The sequence below is a fragment of the Haliotis rubra genome, unplaced genomic scaffold, assembly GCF_003918875.1.
Source record: "Haliotis rubra isolate DU_JTF1 unplaced genomic scaffold, ASM391887v1 Scf779, whole genome shotgun sequence".
In the NCBI taxonomy this organism is placed as follows: Eukaryota; Metazoa; Mollusca; class Gastropoda; order Lepetellida; family Haliotidae; genus Haliotis; species Haliotis rubra.
In genome coordinates, this window is record NW_025767500.1 from 139626 (window position 1) to 164326 (window position 24701).

At 41.3% G+C, this 24701-nt stretch overlaps 1 protein-coding gene across 1 annotated transcript in view; it reads right to left on the minus strand.

Annotated features, from left to right (window-relative positions):
- LOC124260839 (neurofibromin-like) overlaps window positions 1–24701 on the minus strand; it is a 113991-nt gene that overhangs the window by 12635 nt on the left and 76655 nt on the right. Inside the window, 18 exon segments of the mRNA XM_046695159.1 lie at window positions 287–529; window positions 3828–4126; window positions 4837–4968; window positions 5806–5932; window positions 7063–7203; window positions 7786–7866; window positions 10342–10461; window positions 10966–11080; window positions 11950–12011; window positions 13337–13557; window positions 14772–14912; window positions 15729–15846; window positions 16964–17083; window positions 18214–18300; window positions 19617–19704; window positions 21789–21972; window positions 22687–22804; window positions 23407–23469. Coding sequence (XP_046551115.1) covers window positions 287–529; window positions 3828–4126; window positions 4837–4968; window positions 5806–5932; window positions 7063–7203; window positions 7786–7866; window positions 10342–10461; window positions 10966–11080; window positions 11950–12011; window positions 13337–13557; window positions 14772–14912; window positions 15729–15846; window positions 16964–17083; window positions 18214–18300; window positions 19617–19704; window positions 21789–21972; window positions 22687–22804; window positions 23407–23469 — 2460 coding nt within the window.

A 24701-nucleotide genomic window follows, 5' to 3' on the forward strand; every position in this document is an offset into this window, starting at 1 on the left:
ATGGAGTAAGCCCCTTTTCATACTACACACCTCTTGATAGTGATAATCAGATATGAAATATAGTATAAATACACCTGACATATTCTGACAATCAGTTTTGAGAAATCAGTATTTACCTAGCACACACAGGACAAATATAATATTGTGGAAATGCCAAAATGCAGGATTTATGACCATGATGTAATAAAGGCAATGAGTTCAAAACAATTATGGGCTTCACACAACGAACCCAAGAGAAGAATCGAACCCAGGTCTTTACCCACTAGGCCACCCCTGACAGACTTACCAAGACTGTGAGGACTAGAGCCTGTGTGGGGTAGTCCATGAGAATGTCGGGATCTAGAAGAACATTGTTTTCATTGGACACGGAGCTCCGCCCACTGCGAGGCTGCTGGATGGCTGATTTGGAGGACTCCAGCTTGTTGCTGCCAGGCGTCGGCATGGAACTGCTGCGGAACTTCGTCAGCGGCGGCCGTGAATTTTGATCAAGGTCAAGGCTGACGCTCTTGCCCTGCAACAGGTGTTTGAACTATGTGGAGATGAAAATGTCTTTTATTTCACTGGTAGTGGAAAATGAGATTTTTCGGCTGCAGTAAAGTTATCTTAAAGTTTTATCCATGTTATATTTATTACTTTGTTTGCAAATATGTTGTTAAACTCCACAATCAGAAATATTCCAGCTAAATAGCTGTGTTATGTAAATGACCAAGTGTGGATGTGACAATCATGTGATTGACATCCTGATGATCAATCTACACAACTGGGATATGATGACATGCATTAATCAAGCCTGACCACTCAATTCAGTTAATCACTTCTTATAACAAGCATTGTCACTAAGGTGACATAATCCCCAGCTGCAAATTATCAAATCAAACTTAAAAGTAATAAAAGTTAAGATGAAGTTAATTGTCAACAAAAACATGACCAGTCAACCGCTCTTGATATCTTGCTCTTTAGTTGTTCAAACACACAAATATTTTCAAGACTGACTTTGACCTTGAATGTCATAGTGAATGAAATATGCAAAAAATGGTACTAAAGAAATTGCTTTATGAAAAACATTCAAGGGAAGTCTTGAAAGTCTATGAAGAAAATCCAGTGAATTCAGGTTAACATGCTGAAATCTTCAAAGTATCGCAGTGACCTTGAAATCATGTGAAGGTCACCAAAATTGACTGGGCCCTGCACCTTCATTAGATGAAGCTTGGTGTCAAATTAAAAAAAAATCCAGTGAATTGTTTTGCGATATCTTGCTGACCATCTTAACATGCGATTTAACATGCTGAAATCTTCAAAGTGTCTTTGTGACCTTGAAAATGAAGTGAAGGTCACCAAAATCGACTGGGCCTTGCACTTTCCCTAAGTGATGCTTGGTGTTGAAAATCCAGTCAACGGTTCTTAAGATAGCTTAACATGCAGGTTAACATGCTGAAATCTTCAGAGACGCCATGACATAGAAAAATATTTGGAGGTCACTAAAATCGACTGGGCCCTGCGCCTTCCCTAGATAAAGCTTGGTGCTGAATATGAAGAAATTCTAGAGAACGGTCCTTGAGATATCTCGCTGACAAGAGTAAAACGTTAAAGTTCCCTTGTGACCCTGAAATGAAGGTCAAGGTCACCAAACCTGACTGGGACCTTTCCTATACTGTGATGAACTTAGGAACCAAATATGAAAAGAATCTAGTCAACGGTTCTTAAGATATTCCAATTCGTACACACGGATTGATGGACGGAGCCTAATACTATATCCCCCGCTTCGTGCTAAAAGCGCGGGGGATAACAAGCATAGTTTCCTGAAGACTTATTTTAACCACAAACTTTACAGATCTGTTTAATACTTGAATGAGACCATGACACAGATGTAATTCAATCACCTGTCATATAACTTAATTGAGTCAACAAATACATATAACATAATGATGATTATTGTCTAATAACAATAAGCCAGTGATCTGACACTAAAATACCTTTGTATTAAACTGTATGTATTGTTTCGACTTTGTCATACATGATTTGTTACATTTGAAAATTTAGCACTATCCTATGTCACAAACTATATTAAATTTCAATTATTTATTTGTGATATCTTTAAACGAGAGTGATTGTTTCATATCAGTAATCACACTGTGTGATATCAACACTTCTTTCCTCAGACAAAATGTTCCAGGGCCTAGATTTTCAAAGCTCTCTTAGTGCTAAGATAGTCGTAAGTTAATGTTAAGGTATGGCACTTATGACTATCTTAGCGCTAAGAGAGCTTCGAAAATCTAGGCCCAGGTCTACAAAAATATATTTGAATCACAATTTTCAAATACAATGGCTTCTACTTCTAAACATTGTATTAATGGTCCAGCATCAACTAGGCATACTATCTATTCTGTTACTGAAGGTCATGCGAACTAGTGGTCTAGTTCTAGTCAGTCTATCTGTCTAGCCTTAGATTCCATCATGCTATAAAATATCTAGCATCAAGCAGCCTATTTGTCTAGCCTCAGATTCTGGTCATACTATCTGTCTAGTCTAGCATCAATCAGCATATCTATCTAACCATTAGATTCCGTCATGCTCTACATGGTCTAGCATCAAGCAGCCTGTCTAGCCTCAGATTCTGGTCATTCTATCTGTCTAGTCTAGCATCAATCAGCATATCTATCTAACCATTAGATTCCATCATGCTCTACGTGGTCTAGCATCAATCAGCCTTACTGTCTTGCCTTTCTCAAAGTCTAGCATCAACCAGCCTAACTGCCTAGCCTTTAGATTCAGTCCATGCTATCTCTCTCGCATAACACTGTCTATACCTAAGCCAAATGTAGAGATAGCATCAAAATCAGGTAATATGATACACTTGGTCTTATCACCCCTACTGCATATATTGACCATGTTGAACACCAGTGCTTATAATAATAATAATGCATTTGTTTAAGCGCCTAATGTCCAACCAGTGCTGCTCAGTGGCGCTGTGCAGAGAAAGTGGAGAAACTAGTAGGTAGCTAGAAAAAGATGAGTTTTTAGTTGGCTCCTAAATGCTTCCAGGGAAGATACTGATCTCAGTTCAACTGGCAGAGAGTTCCACAAAGCTGGTGCTGCAGCACTGAAAGCTCTGTCTGCCATGGATATTTTTGTAGCTGTTTTTTTCAGGCTGTCTCTTTTCTCAGACCTCAAGACACGAGTTGGACGATAGTTTGTGATGATGTCTTTGAGGTAAGCTGGTGAATTGATGTCATAGAGGTTGAGTAGGTGATGCAAATTATTTTGTACTGTATTCTCCTCTTTACTGGGAGCCAGTGCAACGGCCTCAGCACAGGGGTGATGTGTTCCTGACATTTTGTCACAATCCATTAGACCATGTGGTAAACACTCATACAGTTGGTCTATGAACATGTGGACTCAACAGTGGGGTAAACCTTGTTTGTGTTTAGCAACCTGATGCATTTTGTGGCTAGTTCTATACCAAGAAGAATTCTAATTTCTGGAGATTGGGAGGTGTGATACTCATTACTGATAACCCTTTTTCTGCTGCTGAGAGATCCTAAAAGATGGGGACTTTTCTAGCATTTGGCCTAGGACTATCTAGCCTTTCTTCATGGTCGAGCATCAATCAACAACACAAACCCTTAGATTCAGACATGCTCTGTCAATATGATCTAGATTACACGCTAACCTACTTTTCCAGGCTGATACAGCATGTATTAGATTCCAGCTCCAACTACTCTACCCTTTCAGCCAACTGATAGACAATGCTTTCTACCTATGATGTCTACACGACTAGTTTAGTCTAGCAAGCAGTAAGCAAGCCTCTGCAACACAGCGCCACCTACCTGACTCTGCGTCAGCTGGACGTTCTTGCCCATCCGTGCTGCTGTCATGGCGTTCTGGTCCAGGAGGTCACAGCTCTTTTGTCGCCGTGGGAGAGGGGTGGAGGCATTTGTAGGCGGGGCATTCTGAGGGGGTGTGACTACAGTGGTGGTGGGTGGGGGAGCAGAGGGCGACACCCCCTGGGATGATGACAACTCAGTATTGAGACTCTCTGTTGAAGGGGACTCTGATATCATGTAGTTTGCTGTCCGATGTTTTAGATGGCACCGACTCCGGACCTCTTCTGACACTGATACTAAGGCTGAAGCAAGACACCAAAGGTTTTTCAGTTTTCTGAACCGAATCAAGAAACGTTTAAAGATGCTACATGTAGGAGGAGGCAAATACAAGACATCTCTACTTTAACTGCCATTGTCCTCTGCTTTGTTTTGCTTACTTCAGAAGATTTCATCAAAGTCTGCATTACAAGGACAAGGGAAGTAACTCTACATTTATCAAAGAAGTTTTGCTATGATTCAATGACTAAAATGAAATGAAAACTTCATTAAATATGAAGTCAAACTGAGCATCATATGTTTAAAGTGAGTGAGTGAGTTTAGTTTTGCCCCACACTCAGCAATATTCCAGCTACTTGACGGCAGTCTGTAAATAATCAAGTCTGGACCCGACAATCCAGTGATTAACAGCATGAGCATCGATCTACGCAATTGGGATACAATGACATGTGTCAACCAAGTCAACAAGCCTGACCACCTGATCCCGTTAGTCGCCTCTTACGACAAGCATGGGTTACTGAAGATCATTTCTAACCCGGATCTTCACGAGTCTCATAAGTTTAAAAGATGATGTTCAAACAAAAGTCATCTCAAAACAATGACGTCTGTGTTGGCAGAAAAAGAAAGAACATATATTTTAAAGTAAACAACGTCTGATACAGCCATGATATAACACATAAAATAATAATGGCTACAGATCATATCGCTGTATCATTCCAGTCATAGAGCTACTCACCTGCAAGGTAGGCCACAGTCTGTGTGGTCACCTCAAACTTGTCCCTGACACTGGGTTTCACGGTAATACTGAGTAGCTGATGCAAAACACGGATTGTCCGGGACACAGTCGTGGGGGACGGGTGTCGGAATCCTGTCAGAGAATAAATTGCATTACGAGACCAGTCAGTCAAATCTAGACCGAAAATAATCTGAAATCAGACTCACCATTATACAGACAATCGACATCATCAAATGACATGAGTAGTATATAGAATAGCGGTACGAGATCACTTCTGACAAAAGACTCTGTAAAGCTTTATTTTTGAAATAAAGCTTTACAGAGTCTTTTGTCAGAAGTGATCTCGTACCGCTATGCTATATACTACTACATGTTAGAAAATAATAAGACTGGTTCAGAGTGAGTGAGTGAATTGGTTTTAACATTACTTTGAGCAGTTTTCTAGGTAGGAATGTGACAAGTGAAGTAGATCTCACATGTTTACCACTTTGGGAAAATCCACACCATGGTGCTGACGAACTTAGAAACATATTCAGGGCGATTGAGATGTGAGCACATGATTATAAGCTTCTGAACAGCGAATTGCAGCACCTTGGATGATGTGCATCTATGCCCCATTTCACAATCAAAGCATCACCTCACTCAACAATATTCCGGCTACATGGTGGCGGTCTTTAAATAAGTGAGTCTGGACAAGACTATCCAGTGATCAACAGCATGAGCATCGATCTACGCAACTGGGACACGATGACATGTGGCAACCAAGTCAGCGAGCCTGACCACCTGATCCCGTTAGCCGCCTCTTACGACAAGCATGGGTTGTTGAAGACCAATTCTAATCCAGATTCATGGGTTGTTTGCTTATAAAGACTTAGTTCCCTTAATCTACCCCGGATCTTCATGGGTCAACACTGCAAGATAACAGTAAGCAGCTACAAGATATTCCACAATGTCAGATGCAGTCCCCACCTTTGAGTAAATGTCCAACCAGAGCGAAGTTGAAGTTGAACTGGAAGCTGAGGCCCATGTAGTGATCCAGCTGCTTGAAGTGCCACTCCAGGGGTTCGCGGGTCTCCATCATGATCTTCTCCAGAGACTGCAACATGACAGGTGGGAAATTAAACACAGGTGTATCACAGGACACAGGTGTACCACAGGATGCAGGTGTATCATAGGATACAGGTGTACCACAGGACACAGGTGTATCACAGGACAGGTGTACATAGACGCAGGTGACATAGGATGACTGAGTTTGGTTTCACAGGCAGGACAGATGTATTAGACACAGGTGTATACAGGACACAGCAACATCAGGGCATAGGACACCAGGATAATACAGGCAGGAGTATCACACAGGTGTATCACATGTGGGTATTCAACCCAGGACAGGTCTTTGGCGGATTACAGGACACAGGTGTATCATAGGACAGGTGTATTACAGGACACAGGTGTACCACAGGATACAGGTGTATCATAGGATACAGGTGTATTACAGGACACAGGAGTATCACAGGACACAGGTGTATTACAGGACACAGGTGTACCACAGGACGCAGGTGTACCATAGGATACAGGTGTATTACAGGACACAGGAGTATCACAACACAGGACGCAGGGTGTATCACAGGACAGGTGTATCATAGGACACAGGTGTATTACAGGACGCAGGTGTACCACAGGACGCAGGTGTACCATAGGACACAGGTGTACCACAGGACGCGGGTGTATCACAGGACAGGTGTATCATAGGACACAGGAGTATCACAGAACATAGGTGTATCATAGAGAACAGGTGTATCTCAACACAGGTGTATTACAGGACACAGGTGTATCACAGAACACAGGTGTATCACAACACAGGTGTATAACAGGACACAGGTGTATCACAGAACACAGTTGCATCACAGAACACAGGTGTATCACAACACAGGTGTATTATACAGTCAACAGGTGTATCACAGAACACAGGTGTATCACAACACAGGTGTATTATACAGTCAACAGGTGTATCACAGAACACAGGTGTATCACATAAAACAGGTGGATCATAACACAGGTGGATCACTGTTGTTGTGTATAAGAACAGTACACAGGCATATACAGACTCTCCCTTTAACGCAAACATAAAACCAAGCTATTCTGTTATCCCCAGCTGAAAACCTGTCACAGGCGCACCGTTGAACATCAATAAACAATCAAGCTAATCCGTTCTCCTCCCAAACCTACCTTCTTCTCAAACAGCCCCATGTTGTCTAGCGTGTGGAGATTCTGCTCCAACAAAGCAAGTCCTGCCGCATACAGTGACACTTCATCTAGCTGCAGCACTGAGATAGCCACCCAGAACAAGAACTTGTGGATCGGGGACTCCTGAAATGTGACACAAGCATAATAATCTCCTGATATTCTAGGACTGCCTCTGTGCTGTAGTGGTTACGGCCTCCGCCCGGAGAGCGGAAGGTCGCTGGTTCGATCCCCGACCGCGTCATACAAAAGACGTTAAAATATGGTACTTGTTGGTCCCTGCCTGGCGCTTGGCATTAATCGGTACAACAAGGACTGGTCGGCTCGGAGTCAGTATAATGTGTCTGAGTGGGGTATTCATGCTTCACTGCGGCATGGTATCTCAGTGGGCTAGCACTATAAAACCAGCTTAAGTCTAGGCTAGTACACACATACACATACACACGCATGCACGTCGTCATATGAGCGAAATATTCTGAAGCACAACGTTAAACCCAATTTCACCTCCTGCCATTCTAACATCCAGAATCTTTGTGCTCTGACAACTGATATGAAAGTATTACTGCCAACCACCAGCCAGGATATCAAGTACCATCTTGTTTACGCCTTGGTTATGCCTGGTAAGGTGCAGCTTGAGATTGAACCAGAGCACCAGTCTCCAGGCAGACACACTATCCACGAGGCATGAAATCAACACAATCAACTCACCGCCTTGAGCATGGGCTGTAGCCGGGTAAGACACATGACGACAGCCTCGATCAGCGTCAGGTCTGTGTACGACTCCAGGGCCTGCAAACCAAACCACAGATCAGTGAGGATTTTAAACTGAGTCCCATCATAGGCAATTGGGGAAAATAAAAATATATATTCAAAATTGATTTCTTTTAAAAACATTGTTTCTTTTAATACTACATTCAGCAAAGATGCCTCTTTCTCTTCATTAGACTGACTGACTGAGTTTGGTTTTACGCCGCTTTTAGCAATATTCCAGCAACATCATGGCAGGGGACACCAGAAATGGGCTTCACACATTGTACTCATGTGGGGATTCGAACCCGGGTTTTCGGCATGACGAGCCAACGCTTTAACCATTAGGCTACCCTGCCCCCTCTTCATTAGACCATGATACAAAAGTTACAAATACAAAGTCACAACTTTAGTTATAACTTTCTAAAGAGGAATTAGGATATTCTTTAGTGCAAGTACTAAATGTTTTTACTGAGATGCCTCATACTTTGAGCCAAATATTGGCCTCTGAGTAGGACAACACAAACAATTACAAGGTTGCTGTTCACTGATGATGATCCTGTGTACAGCGTGTCAGATCTACAGTAAACACCTTGATGTGAGATGATATCAGTTTACATTACATCTGGTTTATGTCCTTTGACATTTTAATAAGAAATGTCACCAAGTCTAATGCAGTAAACACAACAGTGTATGATACATGACTTAACTCTCACTGCTGTTACATTACAATTACATTTATAAGCAGATACGTGTCTTAATGGGAGACAATGCGTGGCGGACATTTTGACATTTCTGGCAAGATTGATTTTAGTTGTTCAAACACCACTTTGTCTGTCTGACTATGTGACTTCCATCACTGCTTTATTGTACACATGTATGTACAATATATATATAGGCTATGCATATTGAGGCTAACTAATTCTATCTAGCCGTACAGGTTCTGGGTTCAAGCATAGTCTCCCTGAAGTAAATTCAGGATATATTAAAGCATTTTGTAAATATATGATAGCGTTCATGGACAGAGAGACAGAGACACACACACACACAGAGAGAGGGAAAGAAACAGCGACAGAGAAATAAAGCTTTATAAATGAATGAAATATTGAAGCAATTTTGTAAATATAATATAGTGTGGAGAGAGAGCCAGAAACGGAAAGACCGACAGAGAGAGAGAGACCGACAGAGAGAGACATAGAAAGAGGGTGATAAAGCTAAATAAATGACTGAAATATTCAAGCATCTTGTAAGTATGTGAATCAGGGAATTTACAAATACTCTGAATTTACTATTGATGATTCTAAGAAACATTAAGAAAGCATGGCAGAGCATAATCACCAACACTATTTTACAACATGACACTTTTCCAAATTTTGTTCATATTTTGCACTATAAATAAATTTAAAGGCATTGACTATGAACTTCACAGACAGTTTGTAACAACACTTCTTCCATAATATTTACAGTTATATATTTCATAAACAGGCAACAGGCTGTGAACATACACTGTTTTTGAGCACAAAACAACAGCAAAAATGATTACAAGCACAAAGCGACAAACCACTCACTGTGACAAGCCACAAACAACATCAAACTCCAAAACAGCAACACACATGTAGCAATGAAACTACTTTAGATAGCTTTTCAAGTCTTATTGCACAACTCAAAGTGGGACTTGCTCAAATAATTTAGCCGTGAATTATTGTATGACTTAAATTTTACCAAAACACCCCAAAAACCCAAATCTAACGTAAAACTGGTTTACAAAGGCTCTGTAGCTCACAGGATTTTTTTAGCATTCAACACAAGACATGCACAACATAAAAGTATGCCTTAATACTTTTATAGATGGAAAAGCATTGTTTGGTTTCTTTTTTTACACAATACTCAGCAATATCCAAGCTACCAATATCAGCTGAACAACAATTAAATATTATTATTCTTGACCAAAATAGACCGGTAGGGAACAAAGTACACTATGCAGGAGGTTTGTGTTGAGTAATAGACATCTCAGTGCACTTCCAAAACATTTTCTATTTGCTTTCTCTCCATCAAGAACAAGCAGTGGGGTATCCTAATGGTGTTTGCACGTCAAGCCAAAAACCTGGGTTGAGTCAGTGTGTTAAGCCCATTTTTTATGTATCCCACTGTGATATTGCTGGAATATTGTTAAATATTGTATTGTAAAACAATCCTTAATTACTCACTCCGTCAAGAACAGAATGAGGGATGAGTGACGGATCAAGATTAAAAAGTCTCCCAGTCCCACAGTCCAGGAGAGATAAACATTACTGAAAATACTGCACTAAAATAAACGTCATTCTTAAGCAGGGGAATGGAGAGAACAACAGAATAGCAAAGGATTGGGATCAGAGCTATCAGAAACTGCAACAAGGATTACCGGACATGGGAAGCTCCATGTATTTTGAAAATTAAAAGGTTTGAACACCTGCAATAGAAAGAGAAACAAAAGCATGTATTAGACCATGACGATACAGCCACATCGTAACAGTGTACCTCAATGCACGACGGCTGGGTGCGTCGGGGGCCCATTTGGTCCTGAAGGGAGTCAGACTTCTCGCAGAAACTTTGCAGAGTACAGGTGTGGGTGAAGGTCAAGGAATAGGGAGGACGGCCCTGAAGAAGGGAGCAATCAGGGCGGTTTTATCAGGGCAAGGGCCTCCTTCCATGATACATTACAACTACTGTTCATATATGTGGCCATGTTTCATTTGTTTGGGGTTTTGTTCAATGCCAAACTCAGCAATATTACGGCCACATAATGGCAGAGTAACAATACATCAAAACTTGAGTCGGTTAATGTCAAAGGTGGTCAAATGATCGGGAACATTTCAGCAGCCTGATCATTGTCTGTAAATTTCAAGTAAGCAATCCAGTGGTTGACATAAAGAGCAACAATCCACATCAACAGGGTATGATGAAATGCTATCATTTTTTTACATCAAATATTCCAGTTGTATGATGGCGGCCTGTAAACAATCAATGATGACCCAGACAGTCCAGTGATTGATGTTGTGAGCACCAATTGCCTTTTATGGCCAGCAGGGCAGCTTTGGTAAATCAGAATCCCCACAATGGCATGTACATTGGGTTTGGATGACAGGATGATGCTGGACTTACCTTCATCATGATCTTAAGGAGTTGTTTCACTTCAGAGTCAGTCACAGACTTACTGATACACCCAAACACTATGATGGCCCTTGGCTGCAAGGCTGGGTTATACTGGAATGCAAATCTGAAAGACAGAAGCCATCAGAATTTTGAAGTGGTATCCATAGAAACCGACCGACCATCATTAAATCAACATCATAAATGCCAAAGGTGTAATCATATTTGAATGAATGTCACAATAATCATCATCATTATAGACTTTGTGGCAAATTATTTTTGTGGAATTACTCATCTCAGGTTGGTCTGATAAGGTGGTCCCCATTCAAATACATTCATGATCAACAGCCATCATGGCCACCCCATTCCTTTTGGGCTACTGGGGATCAGTACTGTGCCAGGGTACCACCGGCCATTGTGACCATAAGATACTCTATTGATCACTGGGGACCAGTTTTATGCCAGGGTACCAACAGCCATTGTGGCCACCAGATTAGGACCACTGTGCCGGGGTACAAACAAATATAATCTCTGGAATGACTTCACTTGGAAGCTAAATAGAGAATCTCACCCAAGTGTCTACTCATATCAATTATATCAACACGAGTTGATAAAGTTACAAATACCCGAGGCTTGCCGAGGATATTTTTACCTTTATCAACGAGTGTTGATATATTTGATATCAGGAGACACAAGGGTGAGATTCTATTTAGCATCAAAAATAACTCTTCATTAGTTTTCAATGAAAAATGTACATCTCTCAACACTGTACTACCATTAGACTTGCAGTGCAGCTATGTCATAGCATTGTGATGTCATCAAGTTCATGACATCATAGCATTGTCAGGGCATTGTACAAAACCTACTGTCGATACGATATCTAATAGGAGATATCGTTTGATCATACACAAGCAATATCTCCTATGGAACACAGAATTGGATGATAAATACTTTTTACAGCAAACTGGCAGGGAAACGTCTGACATTGTTACTCACCTCTTGGCGAGGTCTGTCCACTGTTGTAACCACTCACAGCTGGGGATGTCCTTCATACATGCCTGCAGAAAACAACAGCTCATTACTGCACTGGAATAGGTCAGGCACTGAACACGTCATACTTAGTCTGGGGAATAATTGTTTACACGGGGACTGGAATTGGTCAAATATTGAATACATCATACAATAATGTGGGGACCAGGGAACTGGCAATGGCAGATATCAGACATGTAAGCATGTGCCATGAAGCTGTCTGAAACAGCACTAGAAGCTAAGGCACTTATTGGCTACCCTCTCCCCAGCCCGTCTCAGAGACTTACAAGATCCAAATGTAACTTGCAAAACAGCATTTACGTGGTGACTAAAGCTGAAGGTCATCCCCAGCCCTGTTCTCTGCTTCATCCCTACATTCCAACTCCTTCATCCCAGCACCGCTGTAACCATCCTCTTAATTCCCAGCTTCATCCCCCAGTGCTCTGGCAATACTCTACTTCATCCCTACATCCCAACTCCTGGAATCCCTCCCTCCCTTCATCCCAGCACCGCTGTAACCATCCTCTTAATTCCCAGCTTCATCCCCAGTGCTCTGACAATACTCTGCTTCATCCCTACATCCCAACTCCTGGAATCCCTCCCTCCCTTCATCCCAGCACCGCTGTAACCATCCTCTTAATTCACAGCTTCATCCCCCAGTGCTCTGGCAATACTCTACTTCATCCCAACATCCCAACTCCTGGAATCCCTCCTCCCTTCATCCCAGCACCGCTGTAACCATCCTCTTAATTCACAGCTTCATCCCCAGTGCTCAAGGGCAATACTCTACTTCATCCCAACATCCCAACTCTTGGAATCCTCCCTCCCTTCATCCCAGCACAGCTGTAACCATCCTCTTAATTCCCAGCTTCATCCCCAGTGCTCGGGCAATACTCTACTTCATCCCAACATCCCAACTCTTGGAATCCCTCCCTCCCTTCATCCCAGCACCGCTGTAACCATCCTCTTAATTCCCAGCTTCATCCCCCAGTGCTCGGGCAATACTCTACTTCATCCCCAACATCCCAACTCCTTCATCCCAGCACCGCTGTAACCATCCTCTTAATTCCCAGCTTCATCCCCCAGTGCTCGGGCAATACTCTACTTCATCCCAACATCCCAACTCTTGGAATCCCTCCCTCCCTTCATCCCAGCACCGCTGTAACCATCCTCTTAATTCCCAGCTTCATCCCCCAGAGCTCTGACAATACTCTGCTTCATCCCTAGATCCCAACTCCTGGAATCCCTCCCTCCTTTCATCTCCAGCACCGCTGTAACTCCCCTGTAATGCTCTGCTTCACCCACCACCCCATCCCCCTCCCATAAATCCATCCTTCATCAGTATCAACCTTACCTCCATGATCTCCAGCAAGGCATCAGCGATGGCCTCAAGAGAACTCAGTGGCATCTTCTCATTTTCCGACGGGGACATTGTGAACGACCTGTCCCCCGGGCGGTAACTGGTCCTGAAGGCACTGACGGCCGCAGACTTAACTTTGCTGATCCCAAACAGCTGGTAAAACTTGGGGAGTGAGAACTCCGCCAGACTCAGCTTGAGTACCTGGAGGGTGCTCTCTGGGGAGAGAGATCGATTGTCTGAATTTGGGCTCTCTGTGTGTGGAATATTGACACTTGTTAAAGACAGGAAAAGCATGGCAATTGGCAGAGTCAGATCATGTAGTGATGAGACTCCAGGACATAGGTATCTCATGAAAGTATCTCTCTAAGTGATGACAATAATGAAATCATACTTGCATCCTAACTTATTGATAATTACAGTCAATTCCTAACACCAAGTCATGACATATCATAAGGATTTATCTATCCCACTTGTTGCCCGAAGTCAGAAAAGCTCTGAACTGGAATAAAATTTCTAAAAATGTTTCTTTATTAGTAGTTGTAACTATACTATTCACACTTTGCTAGGATAAAATCATGGATTCAACAGAAAACTATGACGTGGGGTCTAATTTGGTTTAAATACCTAACCTTATTGTAAGCATGGATCCTAGGTTTCAGTATGTCATTGCATCTTGTGGATCCATACCTGCTATTGACAGGTGTTGTGTACTTGTCAATGACTCGTTCCATGATTTGCAAAATGGTTGATTGGTGCCATGAAAACCATTTTTATGGTTACTCATGTATCAGGTGCATACGGTTAGCTTAGAGTGACTATTTGCCTAATGAGGGGTTACCATATTTTTATCTATGCAGTTCTAAATGGATACAATTTCAAATTATAAATCTATGTCTAACTCTAGTTGATAATTTTTGTGATCCTTAGCAAAGTGTGAGTAGTATATAATAGTATCGCTTTGCCGATGTTAAGTAATTACAGAGATAAATGCACCAGTAGAGAAGAAGGCATTCTGATGCTTAGTTTATATTATGTTATTTGAAAACAATGTTAAAATACCACTACATTTAAGAAAATAAGGAAATTTTAAAAATTCCAATTGTTTCCCAAGTGATGGAGATTTTCCATACAGCTTGACAAGGGTACTTAGCTTGGTATCCTAGATATATCCTTGTAATATTGCCCTTAGTTTGAGATAATGAATCATATCATATGGTAAAAGTAATTTGAAATTTTACAAGAGAGTGTGAAAAATCACATGCTCATTAGCCAAGCATTGGAGAATATTGCTTAATAAATAGACATTTAATATGAGATTAATCCATGAATTCAACCACTAGTATTGAAAACAACAGCTACAGAAAGTATTGTAATGGCAACAGCATTTAAACAACAAAAACATCTATGAATGACACAGGTCTGAACTCACCCCCGAAGTGTAGTTGTGAACATGTGCAGAGTGAGTGAATGATGTTGATGACGAGGCCGTGGGTAGACGCCCGTAACGACAGCGGTCCCGTGGAGACTAGCAGGGTGACGATGTGGAACAGGAATGGGAGATGACTAGCGACTGAAACAGAAGGCGGCTCATCAGTACATGTACATCTTACCAATATGAGGATGGACTAATTAAGGCCACTATAGTGACACATCAGGAAGAAAATCTGGCCTCGGCTGCGACCCTTAACCCTCGAGTGGTGATGTTGGGGAGTTTGTTTGTCACACTCAGCAATATTCCAGCTATATGGCAGCGGTCAGTAAATAATCGAGTCTGGACCAGACAAACCAGTGATCAACAGCATGAGCATCAATTGTTGCAATAAGACGACCTGATCCAATTAGCCGTCTCTTATAACAAGTCTGGGTTGCTGAAGACCCCAGATCTTCATTGGGTGAAAGGGAAATGATGTTGGTATATTTCACAGCACTGACTGAAGAAAAATTCTGTCTCAAATAAAATAAAAATCTCAGTGTTAAAATAGTTTTGCACAACTCTGGCCTGAAATCAATGGGAAAAGTATGCAATATGATCATCTGAACTTGTTGGTCCTTGCTTGTTTGGTCCTCAAGTCAATGGTAAAGTGTAAGAGAATGATCATCTCAGGGATCAAATCAAATTGTGAAATGAAGGGGGCGCTGGGGTAGCCTAGTGGTTAAAGCATTGGCTCGTCAAGTTGAAGACCCGGGTTTGAATCCCCACATGGGTACAATGTGCGAAGCCCATTTCTGGTGTCCCCCGCCGTGATGTTGCTGGAATATTGCAAAAAGCGGCATAAAAACACAACTCAGTCAGTCAGTCAGTGAAATAAAGCCCCGAAGTCAATGTTAAAGTATGAGAGTAGGATTGTTTTAGCCTTGAGGCATGAAGCTCTGGTGCACTGCTTACCATCAAGTGAGTTATTGAAAGACAACATGAGGAGGTAGCGAGCCAGGATGGCTATGTCGTCCCACATCAGATGCTGCTCCAGAGTAGGTGTGGGGGACGTGCAGGTCTTGTCTATCAGCTGGAAAAACAAACAAGAGTCATCAGAAGATGACATATCCCCCCGGCCCCCACATCTTTGAAAGAACAAATCATCTAACAGTTACTTAAAGTCCAGCTTGATTTTAGACTAAGTGCAAATCATTTCCATGGAAATCATGAAAAACATAAATGACAAAAATCTGCAAATAGCAAAAGGCACCACTTTAAGATCTGCCTCACATATCTGCTAAGTTTTACTGAAAGATATTAAGCAGTTTTTGAGTTGTGCTCCGGAAACGAAACCTACAGCACCCTTTTGAGACTAAGTCTGAATCGTTTCCATGGAAACCGAGAAAAATAAAAATGCCAAAAATCTGCAAATAGCAAAAGGCACCACTTCAAGTTCTGTTTGAAATATCTACCAAGTTTTGATGAAAAATATTGAACGGTTCTTGAGTTATGCTCCGGAAACGAAGACCACCCCTCCTAAAGGGAGGGATGATCTTCGTTTCCGGAGCATAACTCAAGAACCTAAGTCCAAAACGTTTCCATGGAAACCGAGAAAAATAAAAATGACAAAAATCTGTAAATAGCAAAAGGCACCACCTTAGGTTCTGTTTGACATATCTACCAATTTTTTGTTGAAAAATATCGAACGGACTATGAGTTATGCTCCAGAAACAAAATGATTACAGACGGACGGACAGACGGACGAGGCGACGATTTTATTCCCCCGCATTACATGCCGGGGGGATAAAAATACCTGTATCAGGGTACGCCTTTGTAACTATTTCATCACACAATAAGCATTAGCTGAAGTCAGTTTCTTGAGTAAAAATTACTCCTATTATTCCAACACAAATGCCGCTATAAACTACTGAACGAGAAATTCTGATTCACATTAACCTAGCACACACAGAATACAAATCAGGTGTACCACCTTGCTCTTAGAGCAATAGGCAACAGAACACTGTTATCTGCACAACTGTTAATGGATAGTTGACACTAGAGATGGACTGCTGACAGCCAAAATACAGAATTTGTTGCAATGGTGTTAAGACATGTGGGACATTCGCAGACCAAATTACAATTTACCAAACAACACAAAAGTATCTAGTCCCATAATGCAGTCACGGCTACAGCCAAGCACAACTGACCCTGCAGAGGCGGCCGATGACCTTCCGAGACACCAGCTGCACATTGGCGGAGGTGAGCGCCACTGCTGTGTCCGCCATTATCTCAGCCTGTATGGACCCTAAACCACCCGTGACACTTCTCTGAAAACAAAGCAATTCACATAAAATATCTGTCAAATCCGTATCTCATTCAACGATATAAAATATAACATGGGGATGTAATTGATCTGCTCAGAGGTTGATATTTGTTTTAAATCTGGCACTACGGATTTCCAATCGGCACTCAAATATTCCCAATTTCTTTGAAAGTGTGGACATTAGAAAACAAAGAAAATCCAACTTTGAACAAAATCATGATTTTCCCCTAATTTGCTGTTCTTTAATACCAAGGTCAACCATTTTATGCACCAACAGTTTCATTGCATATACAGTGGAAACCTGATAAGTAAAATTTCAAGGGACTTGCCAAAATTGTTTACTTATCAGGTATTTTACTTATCCAAACTTATAAAAACCTGCAAATGACAACCATATGCATGTATATGTATGCATATGTAACAATGAACAACTTATCAGGGCTGGCCTCCAGTTGTCAGTGTATTGTCAACTGCTTGACGCCAGCGAGCTGTAAGTAGGATGTTTGTTTGACTGGAGACTGACACGACTGCCCCTCATGTCGGATTATGTGGTGATCGCTAATTTAGTTATCCAGTATCTTTTGTTAAGTAATTTACTTCCAGGGACCGTGAGAAGACGTTTAGTTAAGCGGTATTGTTTACTTATCCGAGTTTAGTTAACCAGACTCTAATAGTGATAATTAATGAAGAAATTTGCCGGGACCAAAGAAAAGTGTTTACTTATCAGGTCTGTTTAGTTAAGCGGTCTTTACTTAGGCGGTTTACACTGTAATTAGTTATGTTACAGGTTTAACAACTCGATTCTTGTTTGTCTACTCTTAAGACAAGAATCACAACCTGGCATCACAAGGTAAAGTGAGTGAGTGAGTATGGTTTTACGCCGCTTTAGCAATATCACAGCCAAGGACACCAGAAATGAGGTTCACATATTATACCCATGTAGGAAATCGAACCCAGGTCTACAGCAGTTATCCCACCGCCCCTGCCTAGGTAAAGCCTTGGCCTTGTTGTCTAATTATTGTTTAATGACATGCACAGCACTCGTCTCATTTGCAAGGATGTGGCACAGGGATATATTCAACCTGGAATCGCAAGGTAAGCCTTAAGTTTGTTTGTCGAAACAGGTAGCCATACCTTGATGAAGCTGTCTAGCACCATGTCGAGGAGGTCCCCGATCTGACCAATGTTGCCCCAGATCTTGGCCTGGATTGATGGGTACATCTGGGAGGGGAGAAGATCACACATTACACACAGAAGATCACACATTACACGCAGAAGATCACACATTACACACAGAAGATCAGACATAATACACAGAAGATGACACATTCCACACACAGAAGATGACACATTCCACACAGATCACACATTACACACACAGAAGATCACACATTACACACAGATCACACATTACACACAGATCACATATTACACAGATCACACATTACACACAAAAGATCACACATTACACAGAAGATCACACATTACACACAGAAGATCACATATTACACAGATGACACATTACACACAGATCACGTATTACACAGATCACACATTACACACAGATCACATATTACACAGATCACACATTACACACAAAAGATCACACATTACACACAGAAGATCACACATTACACATAGAAGATCACATATTACACAGAAGATCTCACCTCCAATAAACATATAGCTTAGACAATTAGTTACAGCAAAACATTCTCCCGAAGACATGAAACCTTTATCTTGGCAACTCCTTTAATCGTTGTAAAGATGTTTCATTATCTCATACCAAAATACCCAGAGCAACTTCGATTTTTGTAGAAATTCTGCCAAATATTACCAAAAATCAAAGGATGTTTTTCAACATGTGTCAGCATAAATGTCCTTTTCATGAGTCTGCCCTACAGTTTGCAAAGTACATACAAAACTACTTGTTTGTTTTAATATACATGTTCCATAGCATTTCATTTTATCATCCAAAACTGTGTTCCACAGGAGATATCGCATGTGTGAGATCAGACGATTACTCCTAGGAGATATCGTTTTGACAGTAGATTTTGTACAATGCCCTGACAATGCTATGACGTCATGAACTTGATGATGTCACAATGTTATGACATCGCTGCACTGCAAATCTAATGGCAGTACTGTGTTCAGAGATGTACATTTTTCATTGAAAACTAATGAAGAGTGATATTTGATGATAAATAGAATCTCACCCTCGTGTCTTCTGATATCAAATATATCAACACTCGTTGATAAAGGTAAAAATATCCTCGGCAAGCCTCGGATATTTGTTACTTTATCAACTTGTGGTGATATATTTGATATCAAAAGACACTCTGGTGAGATTCTCTACATATTATACAACAACCAGTTCAATAGTATATCAGGAAAATGACCTAAATTAAACCAACAATCATTGCGCTTCTGCATCCTGGCATACTGATACAGAAAACTGTCCCATCAGAAAACTTATATATGACTTCAAGTTTTCACAAAAATAAACATGAGACTGGTTAAGGACTGTCATTGCTCACCTCCTCTTCCTCTATTGTCATGGTGATGAGCTTGTCAAGTATAAGTGCCACCTTCTGCCTCTTGTTTTCATCACACTGCTTGCAGAACCTGACAAATAAACACACATGATCACAATCCATGAATCTATGCACAGATAAAGCGATGTGAGGTGGAACTGGGATTAACGTCATGTTCAAGATACTGCACTTCTACAGCAACGTCAATGAACTTCTGTGTGTTTTGCTGGCTGTACCTGTCAAGGCATATGCTTCTCTTCGTAGTGCTAACCCACAAGGCATCATAACACAACTTCGATACCCATAATTGACAGTGTTTGGATTCAGAGTGAGTGAGTTTAGTTTGATGCTGCTTTTGGTACACTTACAGAATACCGGATACATACCAACTATATTGTTTAATGTCACGTCACCCTAACCCTTACCCTAACCCGAACCGTAAACCTTACCCTACCCCTAAACCTTGCCCTAACCTGAACCCTAAACCTTACCCTTAACCTTGCCCGAACCCTAAACCTTACCCTAACCCTAGGGTTAGGGAGGTATCCGGTATTCTGTAATCTTACCCTGCTTTTACCTATAGTCCAGCAATATCACGGTGGGGACACCAGAAATGGGCTTCACTCATTGTACCCATGTGGGGATCAGACCCTACTCTTCGATGTGAAGGGTAAACACTTTAACCACCACCGCCCCTCTGATTCAGAGCAACAGTCCTTGTTTTATCCCTTTACTGCCAGGCAGAATAACAACAAGTACCATCTTTTAACATCTTTTGATCTAATGAGGCGAGACGATTATACACTGTCTTCCACCCTCAGCTGGTCTCACCCTCCACTACACCTGGAAGTCTGCACTGCCTAGAGCCATTCTTCCACTCACCCACAAAACTGACTGACTGACTGAGTAACCACAGCTTACTGTACCAAACCAATCGACCCGTACACTTCCTGCAGACCACAATTTTACCCGCTTTTAGCAATATTCCAGCAACATCACGGCGGGGGACACCAGAAATGGGCTTCACACATTGTACCCATGTGGGGACTCGAACCCAGGTCTTCGGCGTGACGAGCCAACGCTTTAACCACTAGGCTACCCCACCACCCTCACCCACAAAACAGAATTCCTGATTAGCAACCACTATGACAAGTGATCTATTAAGTCAAAAATAATGTGACAGAGTGACTTTTTTCACAGTCTCTCTGAAACACCACTTGCACTTCATGTGACAAAGTAGTTTTGACGTTTCCCCTATTCAATATTTGTGCTAAAAAGCATGAGCCACAATAGTCTCAGAGCTTATCTCCTGATCACCATTTTATTCTGCTTTAAAAAAAATTCATTGTGTTGTACTTGTTCAGATCAACTCTTTAACAATCCAGCTGAAAACAGCAGGCTGTAAATAATCTAGTCTAGACCTCATAACCCGGTGACTGACATCATAAGCAATGAACCACTGCTTTGGGGTACAAAGACGTGTTTTCAGCCATCTAAGGCAGAGATGCCAACACTATTTTGGGCCTAAGTGTAATACAGGAGGTCAAAAAGTGTAATTTGGACCTAAAAAGTGTAATACTTAGTGAAAGGTGTTAACTTTAAAAATTAATTGTAAGAAGGTTAATTCACATGAATAGCAATATTCTAGACAGAAATACACGTGACCAATCATTATGAAGCTCCATACATCGAAAATTGTTGGTCATGAGACACAAAATACTTTAATTCCTTACAAGTTAATTGGAATGAGCGCGATGCTAAGAGTAAGACCATTTCTGAACTCCTGTACCAGTGCGTTACGAAACACTTCCCTGTGAAATTTTTTCCACTTTATTGATTGTCTTAAAACGAGTAGAAAAGCGTATTTTTCGCAGATTAAGTGTAATGGAGTAATTTAATGGTCAAAATCGTAATAATTACGCCCACAGTGTAAGGGTTGGCATCTCTGTCTAAGGTCTGGCCACCTTTCCACTTGGTCACCTCTTACAATCAGTGTTGTTTTTTGTTTGGTTTTTTTATTGTTGTTTACCCCACACTGAGCAATATTCCAGCTGTATACCAGCCGTCTGTAATTAATCAAGTCTGGACCAGACAATCCAGTGACTAACTCAGTGTTGGTTGCTGTGCCCCAGTTCTAAACAGGGATCCTGAGAGGAGCATCTGTTGTGGCTGTACCTGGTCAGGTTGGGGAGCCAGGGTGTGATGTACTCCAGACACAAGTGCTTCATCTCGATGTTGGAGTTGCCAAAGCCCTGGATGCACTCCTCCAAGAACTCCAACGTCAAGTGCGGCTCCTTCTCCGCCAGCTTCTCACTGATGGACTTGATGAAGATGGTGTTGTTGGCAGGAATACACAGACCTGAACACATATACATGAGTGAGTCAGTAATTTAGACTAAACTGTTGGCAGGAATACACAGACCTGAACACATATACATGAGTGAGTCAGTAATTTAGACTAAACTGTTGGCAGGAATACACAGACCTGAACACATATACATGAGTGAGTCAGTAATTTAGACTAAACTGTTGGCAGGAATACACAGACCTGAACACATATACATGAGTGAGTCAGTAATTTAGACTCAACTGTTGGCAGGAATACATAGACCTGAACACAGGTCCATGAGTGAGTCAGTAATTTAGACTAAACTGTTGGCAGGAATACACAGACCTGAACACATATACATGAGTGAGTCAGTAATTTAGACTCAACTGAAACACCACAGTCTGTAATATTCCACCTATTTATCCTTTAAGTGGCATTTAGAAGCTGGTATGATGAAGAAGAAAATCTCTTATGGATAGAGACCTTCTTTATTCTTTTTTTGACAGAATTAGCAAAAATCTACATATCATGTATTTGGTGTGGTATTTTTGCTAACTGAAACAAAATCATGTCAATTGTTCTAGGTCTGTGTATCAATGCTGATACAAGTAAATCGCTTTACAGGTTCAATGAGTGCAAAAGTAAATAAGGAAGATAACTCTATACAATTGTACAGACACTCTGTATATGGGCCACTGATGTAACGAGCATTCGATCATGACAACTAAGGGAGGTCACCCTTACCATTGGTCTCCAGTAGTTGGCCTTCTATCTTGAGGTCGAAGGTCTGGGTGAGAGCACACAGCAAGTTGTAGGCAGCTGACCGGAGACTGGGGTCCGAGCTGCCCAGATTGAGGAGAGCCTGGACACACAAACACAACACCAGTCACACAATACATCAACAGAATACACCATACTGGCAACCAACCAACCTGACTTCACCAAACGGAAATTAACCGAAGCCATCCACATCAGACGACACCGACCCCTGATCAACAGAGATCAAGGTTATTTCATGCCCTCGGCATACGATGACCTCATCAACCACCCCTAACTGCTTGTATACTTGTATAACATGTCCCATCACTCCGGCTCTGTACACCCCACGGGCTTCTAAATGTATCCATTGTCACTGGCTTCCACATGTAATCCCTTATCATCACATTGTTACTGTACATCTAATTTACTTCTTGTTGTTCTTGTTAATTATTTACTATACATATATATATGTAACCCTGTGTTTTACCTGACTCATACTTGCTTGACAACGATACAAGAATCTGTATCGAAACATCGCATTTTCCGAATAAAGAAGTTGTTCATCCATAAAGTTTGTTCCTTATCTCACACAATACATGGTGACAACTACAGACGTTCTCATAATGATGTGTCCACAAGAGCATCAAATTTTAGGACTGATGTGAGAGTATTTCTATGACTTATCTACATTGTATGTATACTCACCACATTCAGTAGCGTACCGGGCACATCCTTGGGGCGGATTTTGGTGTGAACTGCCACAGTATCCTGGAAAAGGAAACCCACATATCAGCAGAGTTATCCCACATATCAACAGAATTATCCCACATATCAACAGTTACCCCACAAATCAACAGAGTTATCCCATATATCAACAGTTACCCCACATATCAACAGTTATCCCACATATCAACAGTTACCCCACATATCAACAGAGTTATCCCACATATCAATAGTATTATCTCACATATCAGCAGTTACCCTACATATCAACAGTTACCCCACATATCAACAGTTATCCCATATCAATAGTATTATCTCACATATCAGCAGTTATCCTACATATCAACAGTTATCCCACATATCAGCAGAGTTACCCCGCATATGAACAGTTATCCCACATATAAACAGAGTTATCCCACATATCAATAGTATTATCTCACATATCAGCAGAGTTATCCCACATATCAGCAGAGTTACCCCGCATATGAACAGTTATCCCACATATCAACAGAGTTATCCCACATATCAATAGTATTATCTCACATATCAGCAGTTACCCTACATATCAACAGTTACCCCACATATCAACAGTTATCCCACATATCAATAGTATTATCTCACATATCAGCAGTTATCCCACATATCAACAGTTATCCCACACATCAGCAGAGTTACCCCACATATGAACAGTTATCCCACATATGAACAGAGTTATCCCACATATCAATAGTATTATCTCACATATCAGCAGTTATCCCACATATCAACAGTTATTCCACATATCAGCAGAGTTACCCCGCATATGAACAGTTATCCCACATATAAACAGAGTTATCCCACATATCAATAGTATTATCTCACATATCAGCAGTTATCCCACATATCAGCAGAGTTACCCCGCATATGAACAGTTATCCCACATATCAACAGTTATCCCACATATCAATAATATTATCTCACATATCAGCAGAGTTATCCCACATATCAACAGTTATCCCACATATCAGCAGAGTTACCCCGCATATGAACAGTTATCCCACATATCAACAGAGTTATCCCATATCAATAGTATTATCTCACATATCAGCAGTTACCCTACATATCAACAGTTATCCCACATATCAGCAGAGTTACCCCGCATATGAACAGTTATCCCACATATAAACAGAGTTATCCCACATATCAATAGTATTATCTCACATATCAGCAGTTATCCCACATATCAGCAGAGTTACCCCGCATATGAACAGTTATCCCACATATCAACAGTTATCCCA